Raw genomic sequence first — 25,788 nt, forward strand, 5'->3', positions numbered from 1 at the left:
GCGTGAAATTAAATTTCTATTTGAGCAACCAATTGAAAAGCCCAAACGATTTATTTTTTTAAGTACAATAATTCTAAAGACAAAAAAAGTAAAAATACTTGTAGAAAATATGCATGCATAAGACTATTATTACATTAAACTATCTCAATCTTAGTATGAAAGACTAAATAAAAATAAGAATAATTATTACTATAATTTTAGAAAAATAAAACATTTTAAATTAGTGATCAACTCATTAATGTTAAGTATATTATCTGAGATGGATATTATGAATTATCAATTTTCATTCATATTTAATATTTTCCAAAATATTAAATATTTTTTAACTATTTTGAATAATTATTATCTAAATTATATCAAGTTTAATGAGCACATACATGAAAAAGGTTGGAGTAAGCTCATGTGGCAAATAAGATTAGAGGGAGTCCTCTTAGATGGCTTCATCACATAAAATGTCGATCTTCTAATGGCCCAATTAAGAGAGTTCATATATTAGATTGAACCTATGCTAAAAAAAATTGATTAAAAAGTGTTAAAAATAAAATTTTATTAAAATTAAATGAGAATTTAATTCTTAACATGACAATGAAAAAAAATTATTCATATAATTGACTCAAACCCAACGTAATGGAATAAAGGCTTAATGTTCATCTGATGTTGTTGTTTTTGTCTATTATATAATTATGAAACTAACATTATCTACTTAGTAAAATACGTAGAGGTGAAACTACAATCCTCCTTATCACGCAATGTCATAAAATACGTAGAGGGAATGCTATGTTCGTGATTTGCTCGGTATTTGCTCGGTATTGCTAGGTATTGGTCGATTTTGCTCGGCAATAACCAATACCGAGCAAATACCCAGCAATTCCGAGCAAATATCGAGTTGTACCAAGCTTTTTCTAGCAAAACCGTGCAAATCCCTAGAATTACCGAGCAAATACTGAGTTGTACCGAGTTGTAAAAAAACTCGATACAACTCGGTATTTGCATGGTATTGGTCTTCACAGAGCGGTATTTCTCATTTTTGCAAAGCAATACCTAGCAAATACCGAGCAATACCGAGAAAATCGTGAACATAGCATTCCCAGGTTCCGCTCCGGGTCAAGTCGTCGGGCCGCGCGGTAAAGAGTAAGAGCACGTGGCGACGTGTTATTGGCGGCCGAACGTAGCTCTACGTCCGGTCAGAGAACGTAATAATTGTTCTAAGAAAAGACACCCAAAGGCCGATCCGACACAATCAATGCCTTACAGGTGCAGTTGGCAGGAACTTTTACCAATGAAATTGGAGCCATGTGAGGAAAACAAAGCAACCACTGTTCCCCAAAAAAATAAAAAATAAAGATATTATTATCTTGTCCATGATGCTTAGATGTGGGGTCAACCGGATATTCCAGGTTGATAGCCGGAATCTAAAGGGGGTGGTGGATTTTGACTGAGTGAATGAGCTGAGCCCGCTTAAACTCAGTACACTAATGAGCATATGAGCTAATTTTATCTGAGTCATGAGCTTGAGCTCAAGTTGGAATATTAAAAAAGAATGAGTTCAAGCTTGATAAGGCTCAACTCGTCAGCTTATGAGCCGGCTCTAAAAGAATAATTACTAATCTAAATTGGTATAAATTTTTTATGTATTACAAATATTATGGCATTTAATGCAACATTACAATATTTTAAATGCAGCTATACAACTTTTTAAAAAAAGTTTGAATTCACCTTTAAAGATGAGCATCTTTCTCCTTAGATATAAGCATCAACCACGACGTGACACTGTCTAGTGTCTTCTTCTCCACTGACATCTAGCCACAACCACACTTAACGAGGCAATGATGAAGCAAAGCTGTTGCCTTGATCTCCAACAAACTCTAGCCACAACTACGGGTGCAAACTAGTAAAGCCGACTTGCGAGCTGGCTCGAGCTCAACTCGTTAACGAGCTCGTCAATCGAGCTTATCGAATTTCGAGCTCAAACATAATGTCACAGAAGGCTCCACTCGATTACTCGTCGAGTGGCTCGCCGAAATGCGAAACCAATGGCAAAAGGAAGAATGGTGGAGGGCAGGCACTGATGCAGTCCGCAGAAGGTGAAGGTGGAACGACATGGTGGGGGGCGAACCAGAGCTCGTGCGCGTGAGAACCATGGAAGCTTGTGTCGGGTGCAAACCGCAAAAGCGCATGCATGACACGTAATCCAAAGCGGGCGCACATGAGAAACGAGTTCGTGGAGAAAGAGGCGGGCGTGTGCGAACCACGTGATGATGTGGAATTGAGGCGCTCGACGAGCTCATTTTTTATGGCGAGTCGAGCTTGAGCTCAGCTCAAGTTGGAGCTCAGGATTTGACACATTAGACGAGCTCGAGTTAAGCCTGACCAGAGCTCGACTCAACTCGTTTGTACCGCTAACCACAACCCACTCTTTCGTAGTGACAAGAAACTAGAGCTTCTACATCGATTTCATCCCCAATCAAGCTCTAGGGCCTAAGAAAAAATCGATGAGACAAGGTCATGCTCATTCTATGGGCTCGACTTGAGCTTGAGCTCAAGTTCAAGCTGCTCTTTCGAGAGACGAGTTGAGCTCGAATTTACTACGACTCATTTTGTTTACAATCCTAATTAGATATGGTCGAAAATCACCATTATAAATAAGAATTCAAAATAAATATAAATACTATTATTTGTTTGTAAAATTTTATAAGACAAAATACTTCAAGTATTTCTTTTGGCCAAAACTCATGCAAGCTCGAACAAAATTCATGCAGTGAGAAACTGGACAGCAACATAGCACAAAAAAGTTAGCTGCATTGTTTAGCTAAATTGATGGCTCCTAGGAATCCCGATCAATACCTATATGGTAAATCATAGAAAATAGGAAAACCAAAATAAACTTATATTTTTGACATTAGAGTACAATCATAAAAGGAACTAATTTCCTAAATGAGCAAATCACTAAGGAGATATAGCAAAATCAAAAGTAACTTAGCAGAGATATACAAAACATGATTACCTGAGAATATTAACGTGTTGAGAACTCAAATTTGGAACTCAGAAGCGTACTTTGAATTTGCTGCTGCTAATAAAGCTGCTCCAATTCCAGAGCCATCTTTGGTATGCTCGATGACTATATTCTTCGAGACTTCAGCACCAAGTAACTCTGCAACAGCATCTTTAAGGTAGTTTCTATACTGAGGATAATGTTCATAGAGTCCTCCATCCATGGCGACCACAGTTCGCTTCCCAGAAATCAGCCCCTTTGAATCTTGTTCCATCTTCTGCAGAATTCCCACAATTCCAGCCCCAGCCAATCTTCCGCCCCGCTTCACGATTGTGTCACAAACGTCAACTACAATCCTCCTAGCTTTCAGTGTAGACCTTGTTTCCTGGCAAAAAAATTTAAAAATTTCCGAGACTTCTTTCTTTGCGAGATTAAAGAACTTTCTGACTGTCATTGGAAACAAATTTAACTAAAGAAAAAGAATTTATTGATGTTAGTAAAATTTAATTTTCCCAAGCAATAGATGAATGTTATTTCATTAGAACTCACACCAATGGTATTGCTCAAGATTTCTTCCACTTTACTTAAATCTTTGGTGTCATCCTGCTGCATGGCACAAAGATCCGGAGTCCTGTTAGTGTAGTAGAAGAATTAGTTCCAAATGAATAAGCTAAAGAGGTTAGACTATAAGAGGACTGGATCGTAAAATGTATCAGAAAGATTGCGGAAAACGTAATGAACTTATTAGTTTTTGCTTCGAATTCTATTGGAAGAAGAATTCTCAATGTCTTTAAATAGATTTTAGGTTTGAGAATTGCAAATGTGGTGTTGATGCAGTTTTTATGGGCATCCAGCCCTAAGGAGAACAAAGAGACCACATCTTACAGTTATCTTAGAGATGTTCAATGAAATAAATGCTCAAACACAAGCATTTACATCCAGCCCCAGAAATTCTATTTTATGTTTCATCTTCTTCCCTCATCTTGTCAAAAGCTCATATATCAGTGTGTTAATAAAAAAAATTAGTACTTCATCAAGGTATGAAATAAAGATAACCTAAGATAATTCATTACTCCATTTGGGATAAAATAAAGCTTATATGGACTAAATGATCAATTGTTTAGAACATTTATCATAACACAATCAGGTTCTAAATAGTAGTCATGTTAGCTTCAGACATTTTCCTATTTACTCTTTATATGATATTTGATCATATATCCCATTTTTCCAAACATTTTCCTTGTCCATATATTTGTATTTATTCCAAGGACATATCAAGAAGCACAATAAATTTTAAACCCCAAAATAGTGATGGGTGTTGAGATGGATGCTCTACTCAGTAGCCATACATGCTTCATCCCCCCTAAGGAGAACAAAAAAAAAAACACATATTAATATATCTTAGAGATGTTAATGAAATAAATGCTTAAACGCAATCATTTCCAAACACAGCCCCAGAAATTCTACATCACTATTTTTTTACCTCCTCTTCCCTCATCTTGTAAAAAGCTCATAGGCACTTGAAAACTAAAGGGTTTGTTAGATATCAAGTGTGATTATCTTATGACGGTGTCTATGATGCAACAACACGGACATGGCGACACGGACACGGCATTTTTTAAAAATATAGGTGCGGCGTGGACATGGCATAATAATTTTTTTTAAATAATATAGAAATTAAGGTGACATCATATTAAAAATGACAAGCAATAATGTTTAGTACAACCACAAAAATATAAGCAAAAAACCACTCAGTACAAGTATACAACATGAATGTTCAACTACTCAATAGAGGGAATGATAAAATTAGATTCAGAGATTAGTCTTTGGCCTTCAATATCATCATAATTGAATATCATTGCTTCCAACTCTGGTTCATCTAGAGAAAGATTTGTAATCTCCAATAATCTCATATCATCAAGGCACTCGAACCCATCTCTAGCAACATCCCACATCTTATTATCACATGTCATTTAAAGTGGGGTCTTCCTTGATAGAAGACGAAGATTTGCATGCACATAAACAAAATCTTCAGCTCATTGTGGAGTTATTTTATTCCTTTTCATCGATTGAATAAATGAGTATGTGCTCAATTTCTCAAAACAAGAAGAGAATGATATTTGACTAAGAAGTTTTATTGCTATTGTTTGAATAAACAGTGTTGAAGCTCCATGAATCAATCACCACATTTTTTGATCCATCCTCCATCTATCAACCAAAGATTCTTTAATGTAAGCAAAAAATTAGGCCAGCCCTAATTTTTTGCTAGAAAAGACATTTCCTTACTAGGATAAAGAAATTACATAAAGACACTTTTGAAATAACAAAAACAACAACTTTATATCATATAAAACGACCATACAACAAAAGACACTTACAAACGACTCAAACAAAACACCTAAAGTTGCATTCATCCATTGAGAGAAGAAAGATACAAGTGGAGTGGATTCTTGCGGATAGAAGAAGAGGTTAGAAGCCAAGACGAAACATAGGTGAAGCTCGCAAGCATTCCCAAGAAGAAGAAAAGAGAGAAATGGAACAAGCTCGCAAGCTTGTCCAACAAAAACCCTCAAGTTTTCTATTCCAAAAATCACATTATAACACTCTTTTTTTATTCCAAAACATCTACTATTTATAGACCAAAAGAGAGCAACTAAACAGCCCCTTAAAGCATTAATTAAACCTATTAGATTTAGGGAAATGAAAGGCCAACAGCCACCAAACATCAGCCCCAAAACCAGCATACAACAGCCCTTAAATAACCACAGAAAACAGGGGAAAAAGGGCCACGGGAAACCAGCCAGCAGGCGTCCCCAAAAGCCACACAGGAGACAAAGAGGCAGAGCACGGGAAAACCAGCAGCAAGGGACCCGAGGAGTCACACAGAGAACGGAGCAGCAGGCACAGGAAAACAGCCACAAAAAACTGAAGAGACAAAGGGGAAGGGGAAGAGCAAGGATCACCTCATTATGAGCTACCAACTTAGCACATAAATAAACTAAACTTCAGCTCATTTAATGAGCTATCTATCAGCTCAAGCATTAAGAGCTAAAATTAAGTAGATTTTCTAAATAAATAGCTCAAAAACCAAGTAGCCAAAGGCCAAACCGAGAGCACAACAGCCCAAGTGTCAAAAAAAATCTTCTATTGTGTTTGCCCCCCCCCCCCCCCCTTGCATGCATCATTCTGATACCCAAAATCCTCTAAATATCTAAAGAACTTTGCAAATTCTATATTAATCTTTCTTCTCTCCTCATTTGAGAAATATTGTTTCAAACATATCTTTCTCATATTTAAAATTCCTAAATCTTTTTGTGGTGAGACAAGTTGAGGGTCTTCTTGAAGCCATTCTGAAGGAATGTGCAATATCCTAAGGTAGATGAATCGTCTATCTACTGGTGATCCTGTGTAATATACATCAGTATATGCTTCTAGGGTTATTCCATGGTCTCTTCTAAAGAGAATCCCTCTCCCGGAGTTCCTCTTCAGGTAGTGTATTATTCTATCTACAGCTTGCATATGAATCTGTTTTGGATTTTGCATCAACTGGATGGCCATACTTACAGCAAATGTTATATCTAATCTAGTGTGGGAAAGGTAGATCAATTTCCTCACAAGTCTTTGGTAAGTGCTCATATCTACATCTGGATCTTCTTTAGCTTCCTCTAATTTGAGATTTAGTTCCACTGGTGTTTGTGCCGATTTATAAGCTAGTTTACCTATTTCTTTAAGAAAATCATGGATGTATTTTTGTTGTGAAATGAAAATTCCTCTATTGGAGTGAGCTACCTCAATTCCAATAAATATTTTAATCTATCAAGTTCTTTGATCTAATATTCTTTGGTAAGACAGTTTCTTAGAATCACTTTCTCCTTTTCATCATTTTCAAACAAGATTATATCATCCACATAATCTAATAATATTGTGACTTGCCCTTAGCCTGAGTGCTTGAACAATAATGTATGGCCTCCTTGACTCTGTCCATAACCATTAAGAATCATGACTTTTGAGAATCTTTCATACTAAGATCTAGGTGACTGTTTTAGCCCATGTAAAGTCTTTCTTAACCTACACACCTTATTTTCTCAAGATTTTTTCTTAAATCTTAGTAGAATCTTTAAATATATCTTCCCCCAAGTCCTCGTATAGGAATATATTTTTTGACATTCAGCTATTCCAAATGCCAATTATAATTAGTTGCTAGTACGAGAAGCATCCTGACAGTGTTCATCTTAACCACAGGTGTAAAAATTTCTTGGTAGTCGATGTCGTATGTTTGAGTATACCCTTTGGCCACTAGTCTTGCCTTATACCTTTATAGTGTAACATCGGCTTTATATTTTATAGAGAACACTCATTTACAGCGGACTGGTTTTTTTCCTACTGGTAGATCGGTGATCTCTTAGGTATTGTTCTTCTCCTGGGCATGCATTTCATATTTCAATGCACTTTTCTAATTTTCATCAGATAAGGTCTCAGAAATATTATCAGGAATATGAATATTATTTAGTGTAACTAAATTTTTTTTCAAAGTATGAGGATAGGTTTTGATTCAAGTAATCTTTAGCATTGTCAGAATGAAATTTTCTTATTTATTTTTACCCCAAATTGGTTTTCGATCACGATGTGAAAATTTGGGAGAATAATGCTGAATAATGCTAACATCCAATTTATTTTTTAAGAGAAAGATTCAACAGACTCGAGTGCAGTCATCAATGAAGGATACAAACCATCTGGCTGAAGAGATGTTAGGAATTTTTTAGGGACCCCAAATATCACTATGAATAAGATAGAATGGGGTATCACATCTCTTATTTTTGTTTGGAAAAGAAATTTATTTATGTTTGGCTAATTCCCATATTTCACAATGAAAATGTTCATTTTCCAACTTATAAAAAGTTTTGGAAACATATTTTTTAAGACATCAAAAGATGGATGCCATAATCTAAAATGATGAAGCCAAATAGTAGATTTTTTATCAAATAGGGATAACATAGAATAGCCATTAGTGATACTATTAAATTTATTCAGCTCTTCCAGATAGTACAGTCCATCACTTTCCTTAGCAAATCCAATCTTCTTTCCTGATCCCTGGTCCTGAAATAAGCAATAAATAGGGTTAAATAGGACTTAACAATTATGATGACTTGTAAGTTTTTATATCGAGATTAGGTTTGTAGATAATTGAGGTATGTGAAGCACATTTTTTAGAGTGAGGGAGGGAGATAAGATTATGCCTCCTTGACCTGCTACTGTAGTAAGAGAATGATTAGCAGTTATGATTTTATTATTACTTGGACAAGGAGTATAATTGATAGTGGGTAGTGGCATGTGTCATGTGGTCAGTGGCTCCTGAGTTAATGATCCATAAATCTTTCAAATGATTTCCTGAGTTACTAAATCCAATGGATATAGACTTGAAAGTGTAAAAGAAGATGATGTAGGTAATTTTTCAAGGCATACCAGGAGTTGTTTTAGCTTATCAATATCTTCTTTATTGAACTCTCCGAAGCTGGACTACATTTATGGGATGTGCTAACTTGTTGTAGTGTTAGCTTGTGATGTGGTCTTTTGTCCACTTCTTTGGTTCCATTCTTTACTGGGGGCTTTTCGTGTATCTTCTAGCATGTCTCTTTTGTATGTCTTGATTTCTTATAATAAATGCATTAAAGGGAGCATTTATCTTTAAATTTTGTGGAGTCCTTACATTTTTCCTTCCATGATGCTTCTCTGGTTGCCGCCATTGTTAAAAATTCAACAACATTTGGCTCCAACATTACTCCTCGTCAGCTTTCTTTAGCACAAATGAGAGAAATGGCCTCATTTAATGAGGGGTTTCTACTTTCTAATATTTTCCAAGGATCTGGACTCTCACCTGATCAAATGATGAATTTAGCCTTGCAAGAAAATCATATACTCTATCTTTCTCAATAAATTTTTTCAGGATAGCATCATCTTCTGAACACTTGATCTCTATGCACTTGTAGTGATCAAGTTCTTGCCATAGGTTTTGAAGGAGAATGGTATATTTTGTCACAGTCTTGCTTCATTGTTTTGTGCTTCTCACCTTGACCTTAATTTCGAAGATTTGAGCAGCATCCCAGGCTTTTGAGAAGGTTTGTCTAGCAGCATCCCATATATCCTTTGTAGTGGATAGGAACATGAAAGTATCACTATTTTTTGGAGTCATGAAATTCCACAACCATGACATAATCATGGAGTTCGCTTCATCCCATGCCCAAAATTTAGGATCTTCTTCTTTTGGCCCTACTCCAAGGAGGTGATTCATCTTTCTTCTTCCTTTCAAGTAGGTCTTTACAAATTGAGACTACTTTAAATAATTCTTCCTAGTTAGGTGATAGGAATATTGCACATTTTGGAGATCTCCTCTTCCTTGGTTTATGGTAGAATTCTCAATTTGGTAAAAAATTTAGGAGGAATTAACTTCAGACATTGTGTTGTCAAAAGATAGCAATGAAGGCTATCTGAATATGTACCCTCCGAATTTTTGTAACATGCGATAAGGCCGATGATTGTTGGTCCAATCGAGAATAGGAGCAGGCTCGGATCAGGCCGAGTGAAATCGAAGGCACGGCGCTCAGTTGCGATACGAAAACCACGCGAGAGTCAGTTCACACTAAAGCGACGACACGAGTCTCCTGGGCTGGGCACAACAAGAGGTGGACATGGCACAGGCTAGACAGGCGATGCGGGTAGCATGCACGACCGCCCGAAATGAGGGTCGTGTGGACTGGACTTGAGCAATCAGATGGACAACACGGACGGGCGACGCTTGTCGCGGGCACGGCCGAGCGAGATTGCTCGTGTCCAAAAGACACATGCGAGGCAATTATCTCTTTATTGATTGATTTCTCCAGACGACGAAACGTTCGTCTCTTCGATCGACTTCTCCAAACGATAAACACAAGCTGTTTTTCTCTCTTGATCAAACGCAAAGGCCGTGAGGTGAAGCTTTCTTTATTCTCTTGGTTCTCTCGGTAGGCAGGGAAATGAACCAAATGATTATGGCTCTGTTGAATTCAAAGATTTGAGAAGAAAAAGCCTAGCTTTATTAAAAAAAATATATATCCCTATTTATAGATCTATACAAAATCTTTAATAAATAAATAAATCACTTACACAATCCTGCATTATTACCCTAATATAATCCTTCCTAAATCAACCACCTAACTATGGAAAGATATCGGCGTGATCCAATTGAGCCTCCCATGGATCCCCATCCTAACCGTGGGATCAATCTGATATGGCTGAGATTTGATAGTTGGAGGTAAACTAGTCAATGGAACAAGTAGGAAACAATTGTTGTGGCTAGATACTGTGGGTAAAAATACTTTACGAAGTCTGGTTTTCTGGTCACTTAGCTTCTGACATTATATCATGCCAATCATGTCGTTATCTATATTATTAGTAATCATATTTTTTATGAATGATCTAAACATATCAAAGCTGAATGTCATTTCATATAAGATATTGTGTTTTCTAAGAAGAACGTTACTTCTTATATTTTCAATTCAGTATAAATAACAAACATCTTTACCAAAAGCCTAAGGCATCTACCATTTTAAAGAATATTAACAAAAGTATTTTTGAGAGTAAGATTTTAGATCTTAAGATTTTGTCTGTGCATGAGGATGTCAATATTATATGGGAAAAAGTGGCTTGTAATATTAAGAATATTGCAAAAGATGTGCTTGGAGTTTCGAAGGAAAAAACTCCTAATAGTAAAAATAGTTGGTGGTAGAATTCAAATGTGCAAGATAAGATAAAAAATAAGAAGATTTGCTATAAAAATTGATTTAAATGTAAAAATTCTGATAATTGGGAAAGATATAAAGATGCTCGTAAGGAAGCTAAGAAAGCTATTTATGATGCAAAGAGCTTAGCTTTTAATAAGTTATATAATAGAAAGATATATGTATAAGTTAGCCAAACAAAGAGATAGAAGTACTAAGGATTTAGTTCAAGTAAAGTGTATTAAGGATGAAGATCAAAAAGTACTTTTCTTAGAAGATATTCAACAAAGGTGGATGAGGTATTTTGCTAAACTTTTTAATGAAGAATGTGAAAATACGATTGACTTTAGTGACTTTATCACCCTAAATGAAAATAAAGATTTTTGTTTTTATCGGCGTATAAGTAAAACCAAAGTTAGAGAGGCTTTAAAGAAAATGAAGTGTGGAAAAGATGTCCTGGATCGCACAATGTAAATAAATAAAATAGCTGACTAATCTACTAATCACACACAAAAGAAAAAATAGTGTAATTACACCAAAGTTTTGTCGATCATAGCACGTAATGTCTGCTAAGTAATAAGAATATCTTACTGTAAATATTGTGTTGTTTCATTATTAACTTTCGAAAATGTATTTAGTTTTAAATTTAGGGTGATTTTATTTTAATTTATATGGAGGTCAACATTAGAGACTAAAGGTTTTCACTTAAGTAGATCTGAAACGAAATATGTGGAGTGTAATTTTAGTAGCAATAGACCTAGTGAGCTGATTGTGACTTTGGGCGATCAAGTCATTAATAAGAGTACACGTTTTAGATATCTTGGATCTATTGTTCAGAGTGATGGTGAAATTGATGGGGATATTATCAGCAAAATTCAAGTTGGATGGTTGAAGTGGAGGAATGCATCAGGCTTATTATGCGATAGAAAAGTCCCCCTCAAACTGAAGAGAAAATTCTATAAGATAGAGGTGAGACATGCAATGCTTTATGGTGCCGAATGTTGTCCATTAAAAGAGAAGCATAATTCTAAGTTAAGTGTTGCAGAGATGAGGATGCTTAGGTGGATGAGTGGCTTGACCCTTAGAGATAGTATACACTATACGAAATGAGCATATACGTGAAAATGTTGGAGTAGCTCCAGTGGAAGATAAGATTGGAGAGAGTCGCCTTAGATGGTTTGGTCACATTAAACGAAGGCCTCCCAATGACCCGGTTAGGAAAGTTGAGGTATTAGATTTGACTTATGTTAAGAAAGGTAGAGGTAGACCTAAAAAGACTTGGTTAGAAAATATTAGAAATGATCTTTCTTTATTAGATTTAAATGAGAATTTGACTTTTAAACGGACACAATGGCGAAAAAGAATTCATGTAGCCAACCCCACATAGTGGGACAAAGGCTTGTTGTTGTTGTTGTTGTTGTTGTATGTAACATATTAGAACTAATAGATAATATATACTCCAAATTGAGAGGGAGTGTTGACATATTTGCAAAGTAATATTAAAAAAGAATATAAGTAAAATAAATATTTATTTAATCCCATCATAAATGTGATTATTTATCTTATTTGTTTCTTATTATGTTTATCATCTCTACGTGTAAACAGACACCTTATATTCAATGAATAAGATACTAAGCATATTCCCTCTTATAAAAACAACTAATGCGTAAGTATAGCGAATAAAGAAATGATATTCATATTACTTTTATTAATCTTGAGAAGGAATAAAATCAAGTACTACAAGAACTAATTTTGAGTGCTCTAAGGCAAAAAGACATTAAAAATATGTCGATATTATTACAAATACGTGTGTTGGAGCATTGACTAGTATTGGTGGTTGTGAAGTAATATAAAATTTTCAAATTACTATAGGTCCACATCAAAGATTAGTATTGAATCCATGTCTTTTTGTATTAGTCATAAAAATGCTTAGAAAAAAATATTCAAAATGAGGAATTTTTGTGTATACTTTTTACAAATAATAAAATTTAATTAATAATGCATCAATTGAAATAAATTAAAAAATAGAATAGTGAAAGAAATTTTTAGAAAATAGAAGTCTTAGAATTAGTAAAGCAAATGCAAAGTATATGATATATAATTTTAACGAGTATGATATTAATAATTACCATTCAATATTATTAGAACATAAAGTGATATCAAAGTACCTTAGATCTATTATAGAGAAGAATAGAAATATAAATTATAATATAATTTTTAAAATTTAAGATTTGATAGTTGAAATGGAGAAGTGTCTCAAAAGTTGTGTGAGAAGAGAACATTATGAAGGCTTAAAAGTAACATTTAGATAACAACAATAAGATAAACAATATATAGTTATGAATGTTAGGCCATTATAAAATCATTTATATCTAAGTTTATACTAGCAAAAATAAAAATGTTAAAATAAATGTTTAACAAAACTATGAAGGATAAATTAATAATAATTATATTTGAGAAAATATTGGAGTGACACATATTGAAGGTAAGATGACTAAAAATAGGCTTAAATAGTTGAAAATGTACAATAAATGGTTAAAAAATACAGCGTCAGATTCTTTGAAAAAATTATTGTCAGAAGATTAGAAAGGACCAAAGGGTATGCCTAAGGTTACATGAATAAAAGTTGTTCAAAAAGAATTGTGAAGAATAGGTTAACACGTAAGGCAATACTCAACAAGAATAAATTAACAATTAAAATTTATGATATCAACCCCAAATAGTCAGGTCTGTCAGGATACGGTTAATGATGATGAAATTAAAACTAATTAAGGGTTGCTTAGAATAAAAGATTCATTAATTATCCATTACTACTATTAATTACTAAATTAATTAACAATTTATCTTAAGCTCAATTTTCATAATTGAATGCTCATAAAATCTTAATAATATTAATTAAATCCTAATTAATTGTTAATTAGCCTAAATACTTAGTGTATTCGACAAATTGATCGGTTAATTTATTAACCAAAAATGATTTATTATAATTAAAAGTAATAAAATTATAATCTTGATAGAAGATCTAATTAATCTTTAATTACTCTTAATATATAAATAATGAAATATTATTTCAATTAATTAATTAATTAATCCATCCCTAATTATCATAATTAAACATCAAAAATTTGTGAACTTAACTATACACTAATAAACTCTAATTAATATTTCATAAGTGTAATTAGTCAAATTAATTGAAATTAACCCAAAACATGTGAAAACACCTACAAAGGTCTTTTCACAAATTCATAAAACAAACTTTTTATTTTTAAAACAAAGATGCGAAATTAATTAGACAAACATGCTTTCTATAATTAAGTACCAGCTTCTGAAAACAAAAAGCAAAAAATAAAGGATTTACACAACCCTAACTTCCTTCTCCACTCAAGTCAAGATAGAAGTGGGGAAATATTACCTAATATTTTTTCATAGTAATAATAATAGAAAAAGTGAGCTCACAATTTTTTAAAATGACAGTTGACACCTCATAATTCTTTTTAGTTTTACTAGCAAAAATAATTCCACTAAAGTTTGTATCACACTTCATAATGCAAGTGATATTGAACAATTGGTCACATATATTAGTTACCATATATACATAACCACTGAGGATTTTTTTCACAACTTATCGGGATGTTTGGTAGGCTGAAAAAGGAATGCAATGTAAAAAAATGCAGTGTAAAATCAATGTAATGTAAAAGAAATACTTTGGAGTTGTTTGGAAGAGTGTCAAATAAAAGCATGAGATTAATTTTTTTTATTTGGTTTGAAGTAAATGAATGCTGAGGATATACCTTGGTGTATGCTTTTTGCTGAGGATATTCTTCTTGTTGATAAGACTAGAGAGAGAGTTGAAGGTAAACTTGAAGGAGGTCAAACTTAGAGTCTAAAGGTTTTCGCTTGAGTAGATCTAAAGCAGAATATATGGAGTGTAATTTTAGAAGTAATAGACCTAGTGATGGGATTGTGACTTTGGGCGATCAAGTCATTAATAAGAGTACACGTTTTAGGTATCTTGGATCTATTGTTCAGAGTGATGGTGAAATAGATGGGGATATTATCAGCAGAATTCAAGTTGGATGGTTGAAGTGGAGGAATGCATCGGGCTTGTTACGTGATAAAAATGTACCCCTCAAACTTAAGGGAAAATTCTATAAGATGGTAGTGAGGCCTGCAATGCTTTATGGTGCCGAATGTTGGCCATTAAAAGAGAAGCATAATACTAAGTTAAGTGTGGCAGAGATGAGGATGCTCAGGTGGATGAGTGGCTTTACCCTTAGAGATAGGATACGAAATGAGCATATACGTGGAAAGGTTGGAGTAGCTCCAGTAGAAGATAAGATTAGAGAGAGTCGCCTTAGATGGTTTGGTCACATAAAACGGCGGCCTTCCGATGACCCGGTTAGGAGAGTAGAGGTATTAGATTTGACTTATGTTAAGAAAGGTAGGGGTAGACCTAAAAAGACTTGGTTAGAAAATATTAGGAATGACCTTTCTTTATTAGATTTAAACGAGAATTTGACTTTTAATAGGACACAATGGAGAAAAAGGATTCACGTAGCCGACCCCACGTAGTGGGATAACCCACGTAATGGGATAAAGGCTTGATGTTGTTGTTGTTGTTGTTGGTTTGAAGTAAATGAATGCAGTATAAAGTTCAAAGAGGGTGGCAATCGGTGGCAATGGTGGTCGGAGGCGACACATCACTGGCTATGGTGATGGGAGACACCAGTTGGCTGTGGTGGTTGCCAGTGGCGACTGACAACCAAAGGGGAGCGGTGGTGGAGGTGGTGATGGCGGTGATTGGTGGTCAATGGCAGCCAGCAACGGTGTTACTTGTTAGTGGTGACTGGCGACTGTGGTGGCAGTCTGTGGTGGCAGCAGTCATTGGTTGAAGGCGGGCAATGGTCAATGGTGGCCGTGGTGGCGGCCGGCGACTGTGGTGGCTAAAGGCGACGGTAGTGGTGGCTAGAGGCAAGCGACAGTGATGGAGGCTGGCTGCAGGCGACAATGGTGGCGGCTGGCGGCGGGTGATGATGAAGGTGGCAAGTTCCGACAATAATAATGAATTAATGGTGTATTTGGAACTCGCCCAAATCTAAGGAATTCCAAATACACCAAATTGAAATAGAGAGTGAATTTCAAATGCATCAAATTTTACATTGCATTTGTTTTACTTCAAATCAAACATCAATATTCTCAAAATTCTTGCATTTGAAATGCTTTACACTCATTTTACTTCAAACCAAACAGCCCAATTTTAATATTATTTGGACTATAGGATAGTGGAAGATCTGATGAAAACTTTCTCCATAATAATAATGTTAACTAGAGATGTTTAAGCTTGGAACTCAGAACTTGCCTTAGTACTAACGGAATTAAGAGCTTTTCAGGAATAGAATCACCAAAAAGGGATGAAAAACTCGCCATCTTTAGGAGTACTCGTCGTACTATCTCACCAAGGTACATCCCAGATATTGTCTTCTCAAATATCTGACTCATTAGATGTAAAACAAGCCAAATAGGTAAATAATCTTTCGAAACAAAAATAATAATAACAACTTTTTCATAAAAGGAAATTTAAAATAACCTGCTCTCCAGGATTTATACTTTCAGAATCCATATCCTTGTCAAATTCAGTCAACGGAAGATCCGTAGTGAATGCTCCCCATTCAGTGCTGATAATCTGCACAGGAGAGAAATATTATACATATCACAAAGTAAGATGAATTAGAAGCTAAAAGTAGCATTACATACTAATTTAGTACTTTTATCCATACCATGAAATTAGTAACAATGTAGTAGTTTAAAGACTTTAACTACGAATTACAAGGCAATGGTTAGATCGATCAGGCTTTTGTTTATTTCAGTACTAAAGTATTCTACGGACTCATAGTAGACACATTAACGAACCATGTTTCTGGTTCCTCCTGCTGGCCACTGCAGCTTAGGGATGGCATCCTTTCGCTCAATGTAGCAAGCATTGGTACCTGTACCTAATATTACAGCAATCAGGACATCATCATCCCAGTATTTCGCCCCAGCTAATGTTGCCACCGCATCATTAACCTATTTTAAAATAATTAAAATTTCATTTAGTTTCTCCAACATTTTGATCCTGATTCAAAAAAGAGTTAGTAAGATTAGTGCTGGTTTGAAAAAAGCAGCAAATTATAACTCTCATACAAGCTCTTCCGCTGAGCTACAACATACCAAGGCAGATACCGACATATCTAGACCCTGCCTCTGCATTGCTTCTTTTAAACAAGCAACCACATCTTTCCCTGCCTAAACCAAAACACTAAATAAGTTAAGAGTTTGATTGTATGAAAGTGGAGTTCAAGGAAGGAGAATGCACAAATTTTATAATTCATATTGAAGCAAAGAAGCTACGAATTCTCCAGCAATAAAAGCACCACGTTGAGTAAGGGAATATAATGAAGCACTTATAATAATTGGATCCCATGAAAACTACGAAAACTTATCGAGGGATTCTACCATGAGATGCAGTTATTGGAAGATATGTGTATGGTTCTGATACACATATCTGATGGGAGAACAATCAAGTAAAACTCTAGATTCCATAATGGGCTCTGATAGGAAAAGCTTTAAGAGACATTAAGCTAAAAAGTTAACTAATTTCAGTTAATTGATTCTGAAATCATGAGTTAGTCTCCCTATCCATGCAACATGCAACATAATTGCTGCATGGGGCGTAATTTAACTGCATTTGATATCAAACCTAGAATTTTCAATACAAAATATGGACATATCTGAATTTCAAAATATAGTAAGTGTATTAAAGCATTTAAACTTATTTCAAGGATCTGTTGGTAGTTTACATAACAGTCAAATCCAAGAACAAATGAACATGTTGTAGAGCCTGACATGCAGTAAAAACAAAGCCAAGCAAAACAAAAAGGCGATGAAGCTGGTGAACTCGGACGATAGGCTACTGCCCCAATGCACTCCCTCCATCGCCTCATAAGGCCCAAAGTAACGTAGTGATAGCTTCTCACTCTTCCTTGTTTAGAGCCCTGTAATCCACACAAAACCTCCAACTATCGTCCTTCTTCTTCACGAGTAGAATTGGACTAGACAAAGGGCTCACACTAGATCTAATGATCTCTGTTTTAAGCATCTCCTTGATCAGCCTCTCTATCTCATTTTTCTAAATTTGGGAGTAATGGTATGGTCTAACCCCGATAGGATAGGCCCCCTCCTTTAAGGTGATGGCACGCTCATGCTCTCGTGGCAGCCCTAAACCCGATAAATTGTCGGAATATGTCCTAAAATTGTTGCAAAATCTGTTGGACCCCCAATGGTATTTCCTCAATCTCCTGCTCCTAGACCCCCTCTATGCTTGTAACTCCACCAAGTATCCCAAGCTCGCACCCTGGATTGTCCTGAGCATGATTTTAAGTGACACTATTGTTTTGCATAAGCTAGCATCCCCTCATAGCACTACCTTCTTTCCGATTACTTGAACCTCCATGGTCAGAGATTTTCAGTCCACCTTCATTTCTCTCATTGTCTGTAGCCACTTTATTCGCAGAATCACATCCGTACTTCCCAAGTCTAGGGGAAGGAAGTATTCCACCACCTGAATATTCTGCAAAGTCATCACCACCCCCTTACATATCCCTTGACTTCGATCTATCTTACACATCCCCATCATCACCCCCCATCCTTCTGTCTCCACCAACTGCAACCTCAAACGGTCCACAACTCGATTCAAGATGAAGTTATGCGTAGCCCCATTGTCCACCAAAACCACCACTGGTTGTTCCTCAATTTGCCCACTCACCTTCATGTTGTGATTTGCTGTGAATCCCACCACGTAGTTTAGGGGACACCTCTGCCATGTCTAAATGTAATTGTGATGTTTTCTCTACGACCTCCTCTAGCTCATACCCGCTCTCCTCCTCTCCCTCGCAAACCATGAAGACCTGAAGAGCTCAATCCTTGCACCTGTCCCAGTGAAAATATCTCATCACACCTGAAGCATAACCCTTTTACCTGCCTATCCTACACCTTCGCGACTGTGAGGTGTTTGAAATTGCCTCCAGGACAAACTTCAGTCCCCTTCCCCTTTGGCACTTCCTTCTGGAATGACATCGTCTGGGTTTTCAGTGCCAAGGTCGTAAAGGTACTCCTGTAAGCCCCTCCCATGATGTTGCTCCAGCTTGCCTTCTCCCTTTGCTATTTTTCTTCCACCCTCTGAGCTAGCTCCATCGTCTCCCTTAACCCTCTAGGTCTAAATACTATGTGCTCTACTCGCATGTCTTTCTTAAGGCCCTTCATGGAAATTCCCTTCCAACCCTTCCTCGGAAATCTCCCCTTAGCCTACCTGATAGCAGCTCAAATTTCTCCTGTTACTCTGTGATTGTCCCCTGCTAAGTTAAAGCATAGAACTGCTCGTGGAGGTCTCCTTCTCGAAATGTTCCAACAAACAATCCTTATATCCCCTCCATGAATAGATCAGATACCTTGTCTACCTCCATTGAAACAAAGCTAAGGCTTTTCCCTCCACTGAAACCAAGCTAGGGCTTTTCCCTCCAAACATAGCCCCGCAGCCATGAGCTTCTGCCCTTCCGTAATCCCATTGATAACAAAGTAACACTCCACCCGATACACCCAACACTCAGCTTCTTCCCCTTCAAAAATCGACATCTTCAACTTCCTTGATCTCACATCCATACCCCCATGGCTTCTTCCTCCATTAGTTTCCCCCATGTAGTGATGGTATGATTCTCTCCCTTCCTCCATTTCCCTTGGCTGATTTGGCCCTCATGGCTCAGCCCAGCCACTACCTTCCCCAATCCACCTCCCACCATGCATGGGTGGGTCTCCCAAAAGGTTCAGCCTCCCCCCTTTTTGCTATCCTTTTTTTTTTCTGGAAACCCCAATCCACTTACTAGTGGATCCTCCTGTGGTGGTCTTTGAGGGTAAACACTCTTGATGTAGAACGGGTAGGACGGGTTTGCTAAGGAGAGGATCTCTCAGCAGCTTTGAGGTTTTAGAACTCTTGGGCAGCAGCTCTTCTTGTTGGATTGTTAAAATTCAACCTTCGTGCAAGCTGGGGTAACTGTTGGGGCAGCAGGAATCCTTGGGCAGCACCGGAATTGGGGCTGACAGCAGTTGGGAACCAATCGGAACAGTGGTTTGCTGGTTTAGGGGTCTTTGGACAGCAGGGAGGACCTGTCTGGTCTACAGGACAGCAAGGTTGAGCTGCCGTAATCCTTGGACAGCAGTTGAGAGCTCTCCAAAGGTAAGAAATCTTGTGAAAGGGGCTTCAGAACAATAGTTTCAGCCTTCCTCTGGTGCCGGACAGCAAACATACATTTGGGGGAGAGGGGAAAACAGTCTCAGATTTCTAATAAAATTTTGAAGGGAATTTTCAGATCTCGGTGGACTAGATTGTAGAGGAATCGGAGGAAGTAATTTCCCACTCAAGGCCCTTGAATTGGGGAGCTATCTAGAGGAAATAGGAGAGGGGAGGGAGGCGGTGGAATTAGAGAGAAAAACGGGATTTAATTCCAAAGGGGGAAGCAGGAATTGGAAAGGGATTTAACGGAAGTGGGGCCTGGAACTTTTCGGCCAGGAAAAATAAATCTCAGATTTTTGGAAATGCTTCCAAAGAAAGAATTTAGCTTAAGGAAATAATTGTAATTCCAGATTTCACGTTGAGGGGTAGGGAATTAATTTGTGCTTTAATTCCATAGGGAGAGTTTTAATTTGAGAAAGAAATCAAGAGGGGGTTCGGCCAAGCAAGAACCAAGGAGCAATTAATGTGGAGATTTAAGGCTCATTGATTTGAACTTAAGAGTTAGGAAAGTGAGACAATAAATCAGACTTGAATTTAAAATTCAAATTGATTCCAATTGAGCACTTTCCAAAAATAGAATGACAAATTAGGAAGGATTTCAAATTTTAAATTAGTTGGATTTGAATTTCGAAACTGTCCAAACTTAAATCATCCAAATTAAGTTTGAATTACATCATGAATGAGACTCAATACTTTCCTAAAATAGCTTTCTAATTTATGAAACTATTTGAAATTCAAAATTCGAATTTCAAAGGATGAAAATAATTTCCTAAATTATTTGAACTCTTTAGGCAAGCATTAAGGTGACATTGACTCTTCATTCATGGAGACAAACAAGAGTGGCCGGCGGTGGAGGAGCTAATGGGGGAAGGTGGTCGGTGGCCAAGAGGGTGGGATCGGGTGAAGGTGGCCGGCGGCTATGGGGAAAATTTGTGGAGCTTGGTATGGAGGTTTGGCCGTGAGGTGGAGAGGGGAGGAAGAATATGAAAACGACGACGGGGAGAGATAAGGAGGAAGAAATCGAAACAAAGATAACGAAAGATAGAAGACAAAACGAAAGAGAAAAAAATAAGAACCGTGAGCCTCAGACTCTTCCGACGACTGACGGATGATGCTTTGCCCTTCTCCAAGGGTCTTCAATTCACGAGCCCGGACCCATCCTGCGGCTGGTGACAACTTCGATTCCTTCCCATAGGAATCTCACTCTCGTCCTCTCTCAAGAAGAACACAAGTGTGGAACACAAAATTTTCATATCGAATTAACCATCCATTACAATAGCTTAAGGCCCTTATTTATAGGCCCCAATATGAGAAAATTCGAAATTACAAAATTATCCCTTGGGCCATAACACTCAAACAAACTACCCTAGGGGTAAAACATAAAATACATTAATTTAGAACTAAAATTCAGAAAAAAAAAATCATAATAGAAGGTTTAAATGATAGCCGTCGATTTGCGACGCCTCCTGTGATAGATGCGTCAAATCTTCGTACTGATGTCCGCATCAACTCTCCACTTCATCATCGTATTCCTGAATTTCCTTTCCCTTTGGTTCATCCCTCAGAACCGTCAGTGAGGCATTTGATTGCATCTCGATCATCTTCTTCATCATGTCTTCCATGTTTTAAAGCGGTTTTCAATGGATGAGAGCCTTCCTTCCATATCGGAATATCTTTCTTTCCATTCCGACCTTGATTTGTTCTATCTCACCTTCCAACGCATCCATCTTCTTTGCTTCTATTCACATCGCTCTGATACAAATTTGTTACACCTTGAAGGGTAAAAATAGCTAGAAAACAACGAATAGATTCATAGAAGATGAAAACTGAAATCTGAAATAATATTGTCAAAATAAACACTGGAATAGATGCTAGAACATCACAAGATACAAGTGATCCACTAATGGAGAGGTGGATCTGCTCCCCCAAACCTAGGCACAGTTAGGAACCTAAAACACAACAAGTCCTCTCTAAGGGAAAAGTCCTCTTTGAAAAAAAAGTAAAAAATTTAAATAAATTAAAAAAAAAAGTCCTCTCTAAAAAAAATAGCAATCAGCACATACTAAACTTAAAGAAAATAGCCCTATTTATGCACCACCCATCACTTCCTTCTATAGTAGGTAATTAAAGGTGTGGAGGGTCCCAACTCCCAAGTGTGGCTTTTCATGTTCCAAGGGTGATTTTTCATATACCAAGGGTGGTGTTTCATGTCCCGAGGATGGCTTTTCATATCTCAAGGACAGCGGGCCCAAGGGTGCTAATCCCATAACACTTACTTGATTGGATCTCACACATATCAGCTAGTTAGAAAACACAAACAGCTTCAGGCAGGAAGACAAAATCAGAACGAGGATCAAATAATTAAACCAACTAAGCATTCATGGCATAAAGCTTGGAGGCTGAATAAAGCCCAAAAACTAAAATAGATAGACGAGCGGTCTATTACAAAGCAGGTTCACATCTCCGAAGAAACTATCAAGCTATTCTTAATCCGGACTGCTAGTTCCTTCACTGAAGATGCAAAACAGTAAAATGGGAAAAATCAATGAAAAATGCTAACAAATTAGAGGTAGTAAAACGATAGTTGGCTCAAGATGAAACATGGAAGGCTGGACTTCCATCAAATAGAGAAATATGGCGGCCAAACAAGCATCTGTTCTACAAGCATTCATACATACATATGCATTCAGATTGTGTTGTTGGGGCGATCCTCAAAGCACATGCATCTATAGGACACCCACAGTGTGTGACATCTCGGGTCAGCATGAAGGATTCCAGGGCACTCTTCTATTCAATTAGGCATACAATCCCTTCAAGCATCTTCTCTATTTGTGCGAACCAATTTTTCCCCTTCAAATGATTCATATCTCCCATGAATTGTGACAACTTCAACTTTGAGAAGATTTCAAACTACTGTTCTTCCCACTTCATATGCAATAAGTTTTTTTTTTTTCATTCCAGTCAATTAAGCGGTGCACATAAAGGGTAGCCATTCCTAGTTTTGGCTCTTAGAAGTCCCATACAATCATCTCTAGATTGTCCAATGATCATCTTGGAATCTTGGTTCTTGACATCATAACATCACTCTTTGTGAGCAGATTGTTCCCATCTTCACCAACTTCTTGACCCTAATATCATCTGCAAATATGATCAAAATGCTCATACCAAGGCCTGGCATTCAACTCAATGAAAGGGAGGAGAAGAGGGATTAATTCAGAAACATCAAATATGTAAAGGAAAAAGGAAAATCCAATCAATAAAATTACTATGAAATTGTCATGTCTCAAAAGACAAGACAAGTAGACCACGAGGAGCATCACTCAACTGAAGTGTATGTCCACAACCAAGATGGGTGGTGCATGGATGTGCCTTACTTTTAAAATCACTTAAAAGTGTTTTTATATATATTAAATATAAATATCCATGCCACTCTCATCCCTCACTCACTCGCATGCCTTGCCCGAGAAGAAAGGGGGAGAAGAGGAAAGGAAAGAGGAGAGAGAAAGATCTTCGGCAACTTTTGTTTTTCATTCATGTTAAAGATTTTGTTCTATTTGTTGTAAGTAACTATCCACTTACTTTTATTTTTGATAGATTTGATTTATACTGATTTTATCTCTCATAAATATGCTAAAAATGCATTATATATTAATTTTGTAAGCTCTCCCCGCATAACTTTTGATATATTATAAATTTGATCATTATGAACAATATATATGATTTTATTGCATTTTTCACTAGTTATGTATATAAATATTGATTTTTTTTATAAGATACATATATAAATATTGATTATAGTAATGTGAATTATGTTTTTCCATTATTTATACTTCTTTAATGCAATTAATCAGTTTTGGATATTAAATTGATATAGTTGTTAAATGAAAGATAAAAGAAATAGAATGAGTTGAAAAAATAGATAATAAAGAGAGAAAAAAATTCATTCACGTTAGATCTTGGGACATGACATGCCATGCTTACGAAAACTTCAAGGATGGGTGTATTCCATAAGAGCTCCGCATAGTTGATCGGACTCTTACTAAATCACACTTGATGATAGTAAAAAAAAATCTTTTGTTTGACGGGGGACTGATGCCAATGTGGACATCGCTCATATGAGAGAAATATTATTAAAGCATGCACCAATATTGGATTTAATTTTACATCAATTAATTGAAAAAATGTTGTGAAATACCATGTGGTTGACCCTCACTCATAGGCTTAAATTTCTTAGTTTGAAAACAAGTTCAATTTCTAGTGTATCGTTGGGCTTTAGTAGCCATTTGGTCCACAATGCCAAATAATAAATGATGTGCTACCATTTCAGGAAGTTACATTTATTACTATGCCAAACAAACTCCCATTAATCTTTACACATATAACGGGATCAAACTCTTGTGGACAGATTCCACCTTAATGTGCTCAAGTCATCGAGAAAGAAGAATATAGCATACTCTATTTTGTATGCCAGATCTAAAATGGCAGTATGGATATGAATAATGCAAGAAAAGTACATGGATTAGCTGCTCTAAGGCTAGCTGTCAAATGGCATTTTTCAGAACAAAAGCCATGGCAAGAAAACATTAAGGAGCCTTACAAGAGTCTATTGACAACTAACCGTCCCCAAGACTGCAAATCCTTTTGTCCACTTGATGAGAATGCCTGAATTAATGGAAGTTTGTTTTATTGGAAAAGAAAATGTAAAACCTATCTCCCTCGTCCTTCCCTTGGGCAGCTGAAATTTCCCACTTTCTTTCGCAGCAAAATTTGCTAGTTTAGATGCAATAAAGTTGAACAGTTCCTATAACATAAAACCAAAGGGTGAAATTTTTGTACCAAAATATTTAGCCTAAGAGGAAGATCAAAGTATAAAAGGTTTGGACCTCAGTGGTTCCTTGCATTAGCTCCTGTGGAATTGATACCTGCTCAAACTCAGAATCAACAACTTTGTTTTGCTTACCTCCTAGCTGCACCCTCACCACCCGAAAATTAGTACCTCCAAGATCCAATGCATAAAATAGACCCTTCTCATTCCTATATACAAAAGAAACTGTAAGTCCACCTTAGAACCATAAAGAATACAACAAAGCATCCCAGAGGTAAGGGACCAAACGTCAAACTACAAAATTACCCCATCTAAATAAATAGTAATGCTACGCTGCCCAACTTACAGCTCAAAAAAAAAATTTTTTTTTGATGAATTGCATGACTGCAATACAAAGCCTCCTGAGATAATTAAGCTCTCTCTTCCTCTCAGTATCTTTCTTTTAGTGCCAGCACATCAATTGTTTTTTGGCTGTGGGTTAGGCAGCATAGCATTTTTCCTAAATAAATGGCAATAAGAAGTGTGCAAATATAAAGTGCTATCACTTAATCCAAACGCAAGTTTTCCATCAGTCAGAGAAGAATTTATACCACAAAAGTTCTTGAAATTGATAGCATGAAAAAACAATTAAAAGAGAGAGTGTTTGATCCAACTAAGTTCAGTCTGCCCTGCTACAATAGAGGCTATCTAAAGTTCTGTGCTGAAGTAACTATTCTTAAAATTACAAAAATTTTGTGGCAGTTTAGATTTTGCATGTACCGCAATTTACTTTCAAGGCACAGCTGTATAAAACCTAATTACATGACAAGGAAAAAACATGATACATAGTAACTTATGAATGACGTTAACTACACTAAGTTATAAAACATACTAAATCTCATAAACATCCCTA

The 25,788-nt window shown here is 36.4% G+C and overlaps 1 protein-coding gene across 6 annotated transcripts in view; it reads right to left on the bottom strand.

Moving 5' to 3' along the window:
* Positions 1-2,652: 2,652 nt before the first annotated feature.
* Positions 2,653-25,788, bottom strand: part of LOC110114236 (hexokinase-2, chloroplastic) — a 31,670-nt gene continuing 8,534 nt past the window's right edge. The window contains exons 2-11 of one of the 6 annotated variants that reach the window (XM_028694480.1): positions 24,955-25,105; positions 24,690-24,872; positions 16,957-17,031; positions 16,657-16,812; positions 16,334-16,429; positions 16,106-16,236; positions 8,054-8,089; positions 3,542-3,623; positions 3,005-3,377; positions 2,653-2,844 (exon numbers count right to left, since the gene is read on the bottom strand). In XM_028694480.1, coding sequence (XP_028550313.1) covers positions 3,030-3,377; positions 3,542-3,623; positions 8,054-8,089; positions 16,106-16,236; positions 16,334-16,429; positions 16,657-16,812; positions 16,957-17,031; positions 24,690-24,872; positions 24,955-25,105 — 1,258 coding nt within the window. In that variant the 3' untranslated portion in view covers positions 2,653-2,844; positions 3,005-3,029. The other 5 variants (XM_028694479.1, XM_028694482.1, XM_028694481.1 and 2 more) reach the window with 5 other exon arrangements.

The sequence above is a fragment of the Dendrobium catenatum genome, unplaced genomic scaffold (genome assembly GCF_001605985.2).
Source record: "Dendrobium catenatum unplaced genomic scaffold, ASM160598v2 fragScaff_scaffold_490, whole genome shotgun sequence".
In the NCBI taxonomy this organism is placed as follows: domain Eukaryota; kingdom Viridiplantae; phylum Streptophyta; class Magnoliopsida; order Asparagales; family Orchidaceae; genus Dendrobium; species Dendrobium catenatum.